Source organism: Sinocyclocheilus rhinocerous, unplaced genomic scaffold (genome assembly GCF_001515625.1).
Source record: "Sinocyclocheilus rhinocerous isolate Xijiao unplaced genomic scaffold, SAMN03320098_v1.1 scaffold571, whole genome shotgun sequence".
Taxonomy (NCBI): Eukaryota; Metazoa; Chordata; class Actinopteri; order Cypriniformes; family Cyprinidae; genus Sinocyclocheilus; species Sinocyclocheilus rhinocerous.
The window spans coordinates 361,947-369,478 of NW_015656167.1; the positions used below are offsets into that span (position 1 = coordinate 361,947).

The 7,532-nt window shown below is 40.3% G+C and overlaps 1 protein-coding gene across 1 annotated transcript; it reads right to left on the reverse strand.

The window, feature by feature from the left end:
* Positions 1-5,987: 5,987 nt before the first annotated feature.
* On the reverse strand, positions 5,988-7,258 carry LOC107719766 (GS homeobox 1-like). The gene is made up of 2 exons (XM_016527273.1): positions 6,587-7,258; positions 5,988-6,465 (listed from the first exon to the last, which is right to left on the reverse strand). The coding sequence occupies exons 1-2, from the start codon at positions 6,963-6,965 to the stop codon at positions 6,113-6,115; spliced, it is 732 nt and encodes a 243-aa protein (XP_016382759.1). The 5' UTR covers positions 6,966-7,258; the 3' UTR covers positions 5,988-6,112.
* Positions 7,259-7,532: the final 274 nt, after the last annotated feature.

Consider the following 7,532-nt stretch of genomic DNA (forward strand, 5'->3'; position numbering starts at 1 on the left):
GATAGATAGATAGATAGATAGATAGATAGATAGATGGACAATCATTGTGTACTTTTTGCTGTTTTCCTCTCTCTCTTTTTTTTTATAAATCTGTGTAAATGTGCATGTATGTAATTTAATGTTACCAATGCTTTTGCAATGTAAAGACTTTTTACCATTCCTATAATTAAGCCACATGAATCCTGACAGAATGATAATTAGATTTGAGCATTGGATAGACAGACAGACAGACAGACAGACAGACAGACAGACCGATCGATCGATCGATTGACTGCATGTGTACTTTTTGCTGTTTTCCTCTCATTGTTATTAAACTTTTTGTTTCTTTTTTTTATATATAAATCTATGTAAATGTGCATGTATGTAATTTAATGTTACAAATGCTTTGGCAATGTAAAGTCTTTTTACCATTCCTATAATTAAGCCACATGAATCCTGACAGAAAGATGGTTAGATTAGATAGATAGACTTTTGTGTATACCATCAGATGGCGCTGCAGCTCCACTGCAAAAGCAAGTGTTCCTCTCTCAAGCTTGAGCTGGCACTGCGCCTGAAGACTGATGTACCAGGAGATACATGGGCACTGGGCAGAGAGAATGACAGCAGCCTACTAACGGAAGTTCAGGTAATGATTTCACCTACATTTCCCTATTAGAAATAAAGTGGTTGGCAGATACGTTTAGGCTGTAACATGCTCATTTGTTAGTTAACGCCGTTAAGCTGTTGATGTTGGAGTTTATAATTTGTAGTCATTATCTGATTAAACCTTACATTTCTGTCTATGCAGAAATACGTATATTTCTGCGTACATGTGAAGTTGGTTTAAAAAATGTTTAGTCGTTTTATGAATGGTAGACAGACAATGAGTCAGCAGGAGAGAGACCCCTTGTTTGCCACGGTAGGCTAATCATATTTTCCGCCACCGTTACTACAGTTATTTGACACAATATCAAAAATTTGGTAACTTCCTAACATCAAAAAAAGAAATGCAACAAAATGACAAAAAGGCCTTGAAGGTTACACTGAAGAACACCTCGTATCAGTGTATGTTTTTGAAAGTTGCTACGTTAACTTCAGGCCTAGAGAAGGGGGCGTAATCGAGAGAGAGATCGAGACTTCTGAAGTGGCCAACCGTGTGTGGCGCTCTGCAATTTTGAATATACATTTTGTAATAAAAAATGTGGTTGCTGTGATTTAGTCGATGATATCCAACTGTCGGTCGGCTATCAAAAGCTCTTGAAAGTGACATGAGCTACATTAATTATGTTTCCATGCCTCACTAATACACTGTGCCCACCCTCAGAAGTGTTTGTGAGTTAATTTGTTCAACTAAATGACAGAATCCGCTTCAAACCGAAATGATGCCGCTTCCAACCGGTGACGACGATCCCCTCCTCTTCTCTTTTGCGCACGCCCCCTCATTTCCAGAACGATTCCTTGTTATGACATCCCGGTAAAAGACAGCCACAGAGGTCTCTCACCTCGACGCTAAATTCAATCTAATGAATGCAGACCCCAGCGCTCTCGTCGCTGAAAAGAGGCCAACAATTTAGCAATTTCTGCTGCTTGTGACAGGGCTCATGACTAATTCCCATATTTAAATGTGAACAGGCAAAGCTGGCCCATTTGACGGCAGCCAAGCGCATTTTATCAGGTCAGAAAGACATCAATGGCACCGGGGGTAGGAGGTGGCTGGAACTGTTTAACTGTGCAAAATTCAATCAAAAAGAGAATTTAGAAGGCTGTGAAAGTTTGGACAGCGCCGCTGAAAACATACAGGCGGATACGCGAGTGTGTTTTTTTAAGCATTATTGTATGTCTTGTCTCTTTATATCAGTTTACAAGAGTTAACACTTGAAAGCGCAGTTCTAAGTCAGCCCTGTTCATTATTTCTCGACCCCTTGACATTGCAGGTGCATATTCGAATAGCAGTCGCTCTCCCTCGCATTGTCTCTGTGGTATGGAGTGATTAAATTCTGCATGAACAACATCAAACTGTGTGATACTGAGTTAAAACGCTCACTTACAAACACTGAATTCATTTTAGGTATCAAATACTTAGGCCTGTGTTAAGTCTGTCACACTTTTCTCTCTTTGTGAGAAGTGTAGTTGCGATACCATATTGAGTAAGACATATTTTATTAGATGTTTCCTGAGGTTGTTTTCCTTTTTCTGTATGCGCAAACTTGGGTAAAAGATAAAGTGCTGGTAAGCTGCTCTTACAAGGTCAGTTGGATGCTATTGAATTTCCTTACTGGATAGGGACAAATAATCATAATTTATGCCCGCTCTATTTTAAACTTTATTTCAAAGGTATAGGAATATCACACGTAGTTCAAAAGCAGATTTCTTCAAAAGTTTGAAGAAGAAGAAGAAGAAGAAGAAGAAGAAGAAAAACAGCATTGGTGATTTCCACAGTTACCAAGCGGTGGAGAAAAAGAAATGCTGTTTATTGCCAAAAACACTATATGACAAGTCTTTTGTGAGACATGCTACCGTAAAAAAAAAAATTACAACTTTCCAAATCTGTTTATCTACACAAAACGTATCCAAAAACTGACAGATTTCCAGAGTAGGAAAATCCTACTCAGGTCCATTATTAACATATTATACACCTACATAAAGAATGGAAACTATAACTGATGTTTAATTAAAATGTAGTGTTTCGCTTGAATTCTTAACTTTATGTGAGTTTGAGTCTGAACTTGTACAAAATATATACATATTTGTTTTTATTTTTCGAAGAAACTCATAAAGGGAGAAGCTACAGCGGGTCACTGCCACATGCTGATTAATAAGTAAATTTACATTTTTTAAAGTTAATATAGTATATTTATTTATTTTTATTATCGTATCATCTTTAAGTCCATCTGTAACTAAATCGTTCTTTTAGAATCTGGGAAAATATCAAGTTTAAATCTCGTTTAAAGTTTGTAGACGCGCTGCGAGCCACGCGATTCCCAAGAAGCTCTCATTGAGAGGCCACGTGTCCGTTTCCAAAGCCTCTCCAACTTAACCACCTCCATTGTACGTCTAAACCAGATCGGCAGCGTCCCTCCACATAAAGGGATTTGCAATTTCAAGATATTCCAGCTTAAATGTTTTTGACAGTTCCCTCGCTTTTGCCTCAGCCTGCTTATTTTAACTGTGCCAAATGGGTCACCTTGGGTAGCTGTCTGCGCGCAAAGGGCTTTTGCGCGCATTCAGTCCGAATTTTTTCCAACTTTCCTTGACAGGGAAACCAGCTGCTGGTCGTGAAAAGACGGCTTATTAATTGTCCTTTGTCATGCAGAATTGCTTGATTTCTAAAGAAACATACAAAGGCTCTTTTTCAGGATTCAAGTATTTTGTTTCGTGCGCATTTTCAACTCATCGAATCAGCTGCAGCGCCTCACCGTCTACCAGACTCAGGTACTGACGGCCTGCCTCTTTTGTCCGCTTTTAATGCTCTTGTAAATCAGGCAGACTGATTTGTTACAAGCTGCTCTTTTAATCTGATAGATAAGAGACAAGTCTAAGAAAAGCCGTAAATGAAAAATTAGCTGGAAGAAAGACAAGGGCGAGTCTGCTAGATGGGGGTCTGTTGACTCAAGCGGCCCTCGAGCGTCAGGCAAGCCCTCTCAGCAGCCCCTGTCAGGGTCACGTCAACAATTCGCTTTTCTTCCCCTAAAAAGACACTGTAGCCCTTTTTGCTTCAATGAATTGATCGGCGCAAAATTAAGAATAAATAAATTGAGAATTTTGAGCACCAGGCTTAAAACTCCCCCAGGGCGCGTACCCCCGGGCTATTGAATGGATAAAGGGCGCTTTGCAGAGGACGCACGGTGCAAAATGAGACTGTATGGTGTAATTAACAAAATGGCCTAATCCTATATCTTCACAAATGCAAATATTAGAGTTTTGTTAAAATGTTTAAGTGAACAATTAAACGAGCGTTTCCAAGAGCAGGGCAGTATCCCGAGGACACAATGACTGGAATAATTTAGTAAATGTGCTGATCTTACCATGTCCTTTGTTGACACCGATGGCTGGTGATAAATTCCCAGCAAAGGAAACAACATTTAAAATCAATTTCAATGATTTCAATGAAGATTTAAAGCGCCATGTTAATGGAGTAGGGCGCGTCGAGACCTGCATCCCACAATGTGGTAGTGCGTAACTAAAAATGTAATCTGAGCTCCAGTTCTGGTGCGCAAAAGAAGATGAAAAATAAAAAAGCGTGGAATGGCTGGAATGCCCTTTTCGCGTAAATAAAATAGCGTGTATTTTTTCCCCCACAGAGCACACGCATGTTTCTAAATTATTAAATGAATCAGTTTCTAAAGTCGACTGGAATGACAGTTCATTTAGGAGACATTGAGCAAAAAAAGTTATATTGTATGAACTAATTAATTATTTAGTAAATGATCAATTCATATAATAGACGCACAAATTTTTGTTTTTCTGAAATACACATAATAAAATAATTATTTTTGCTTATAGCACCGATCACAAACGCAACATCCAAACACAATAATCTCCATCATCACCAAGTGTCCGTCTAGACCCCTTTAAATAAATTTAAATACAAACATCGATTAATCTGTCTCGTTGACTCGCATATTTTATTCATTTGCGCATTATTGTCTGTGTATTAATACACTACTTTGGGTTTTATTAACCCGCTCTCACGAGACTGTTAAGAACCGTGCGCTAAATGGCTCAGTGTTTAACGGAGAGGCCCCGCGCCTGGGGGACACCAGGCGCTTTCAGCTGCGTCCCCAGGGAATGCCACAGGGAACCCGATGAATACGCGTTTCTTTGGACTTCTTGACGGAGATCTATACCGATGCACTTGAGTTGTAAATATAGAGGCACGGAGAATCTGTGATTTAGATAAGCGTACACTCTCAGCGTTCCCAAACTAGAGTGTTTTAAAAGTCAGGATTTTGTATAAAGTTATATCTGTCTTTTATCAGTTGTTATCTTTACTTAAACAGACATCCTATAGTGATCTTTTACAGACGGTCACAGACATTCCTGTTTCATCCATTTAAAGACCTTATGTTTATTAAAATGAGTTGGCGCGCGCTTAACACGCGCTGGTCATCTTGGTGAGTTTTATTCAATTACGCCTTAAGGTTTACCCTTGGGGAAAACTTTGTGTAGAGATACGTCTTATATATAATACACATTAATATGAAAATGCAGAATATTAAACCTCTTATTGGACAATAATTATTATAGCAACGTGATCCCATCGTATTTATAAAGTGTTTCTTATTCTTGCAGTCATGATTGAGCATATGCTGATGCGCAGAACTTGTGCATCTTTTGCATCCTTTCCAGAATGTTCATCCTCTATTTTAGCAGTGCGCTCTTTCGAATAACATGTTAGAGAAAGTTTTAAGCGGAATATTACAAAATGCTTCAGAAGAACTATAACAATTGTGCTGCATGCACAGGCAATCAAACCTTAAATTAAGCCTCATAACATTGGAAGACTCTTAGAAGTCTTATTAAAGGTAAAAAGAGAACGTAATTTGTGGCTTTTGCTGCTTTCTAACATAAAAAAATCAGTATGACAGGTGTAATGGTTAAAACCAACTGAAATTAGACATTTTGTCACTAAGAAATATTCTTTATTTTCAGCATTAAGGTTTTTTAAATAAATAAATATTCTCATTACAATAAAAGTACAATAACAAATTCTGCCATTACATCGGATACCGCCCATATTTTTTTATTCCGTCCCAAAAATGTGCTTAAAGCTACCCTGTACCACCCATACAAACAAAACAACTGAATATCTTTAAAAAAAAGTACAAATTAATTTTGGACCGTTGATAACACAGATTTAAAAAAAACTTTTGGTGACAGGAAATGAATTTGGATGCGGAACTATGGGCTTAAGTTGTTTTCAGAAAAAACTACAAACATAGAACATGTATACAAATATACAACATTAAAGGGATACGCAGACCCCGAACATATATAAAGTTTTTTTTTTCTTTCTCGCTATTTACAGGTGACGGCGCACGCAGAGACCGTCGCTTTTTGGCTGCATTCAAGATTCCACAGGTGTGGCGTACAGAGTCTTTTGAGGTGGTGGTCATGAGCAATGCGCTAGAGTTCATGGGCTTACGGACAGATCTGCGTCCTCTTTTTCTGATGTCGGAGGTGACATGGGGAGGTCATCTTCTTCCTCAGAGCACCGGGCGGAGGACAGGGACGACGAGCACTTGCAGTTGTGCGAGCCCGTCCTGTGGGAGCCGCTTTTGCCTTCTTTTTTGTGCTTGACGCGGCGGTTCTGGAACCAGATCTTGACTTGCTTCTCGGACAGATTGAGGTAAGTCGCGATCTCTATGCGCCGAAGTCTGGACAGGTACATGTTGGATGTGAACTCCCTTTCCAACTCCAGGAGCTGCGTACTGGTGAACGCAGTGCGCATGCGCTTGCTGCTCTGAAGATGACTGCTGTTATTCTCTGTAGAAGAGACAAAAAAAAGAGTTCAATTACATTTGTTGATACGGGTGACATTTAAACAGAAATGAAGTTACGAAAGTAGACTTTTTATGGTGACTGACGTCAGTCACAACCTACTTACCTATGGATATGCAGTGGAACTGTCGTGGATCTGGAACTGGGTATGTGGCTTGGTATAACCCCGAGCCGACGTTGAGGTTTATGCCGCTAGACGTGGAGTGCTGTCTGGATAGCGCCGTGTGACAGTATTGGGAGCCGAAGGCAGGAAAGGAAGCCTTGATGAGTGGGAGAGCTGGAGGCGACGGGTGAAGCTGAGACGTGACGCACAGCGGGCAAAAGCACAGCAACCCCGCTTTTCGAGAGTGGCATGAGCCGGCGGAGAGACCGTGGAGAGGATGAGACGGATGCATGGCGTAAGGAAATAACGGCGGGCTGTTCTCGGCTCCTTTTTCGCTGTTCTCCCTCAAAATCAAGGAATCCACAAGAAACGATCTTGGCATCTTGGCTGCCCTGTGTTTCTTCACCTAATGTCTGAGAGTTCGTAAAAGTTTCTCTTTGTCAGTCTCGTACCAGGATGTGTACCAAAGGCTGGATGGCGGAATGGTGCTGAAGAGAAACTGTTCCTGCTTAAATAGTTGGAGAGCCAGTGCGCCCATGTGACGGTTACGCTACTAGCGGCTGAGAGCTCTCAATAGGGTTTTGTGCCTTTTCTCTCGGCATTCACTCTGCACGCTTCCCTATTATTTCACTTGTTAACTAAATGAACTGCATAATGTAGTCTATTCTTGTCAGCCCCACCCACACTGCAAGAGGCGGCACTGCCCCTTCTCCCTTTTAAAATGTCCACTCCTTTTATACTATTACTCTTTAGTGTCGTTTTAAACTTTATTTTCTTTCTCACGCGATCACATGGACACTATTGCTCTTTTAATTAATTTCATTCAAAGAGCTTCGTCGTTTGTTCTGCGTGAACTCATTAGACATTCGGTGCATATAACGTATGTCACCAGGCTCATCTGCCCAGTTCCACCTGCAGCTCAGACCATCATTAACTATTATAACCATTA

What these genes read in the sequence shown, in the direction of transcription:
- LOC107719766 (XM_016527273.1), bottom strand. Translation starts at nt 6,965, where the DNA reads ATGCCAAGATCGTTTCTTGTGGATTCCTTGATTTTGAGGGAGAACAGC. An exon ending in GTTCCACTGCATATCCATAG is followed by an intron (nt 6,466 to 6,586) that starts GTAAGTAGGTTG and finishes TCTCTTCTACAG; the next exon opens with AGAATAACAGCAGTCATCTT.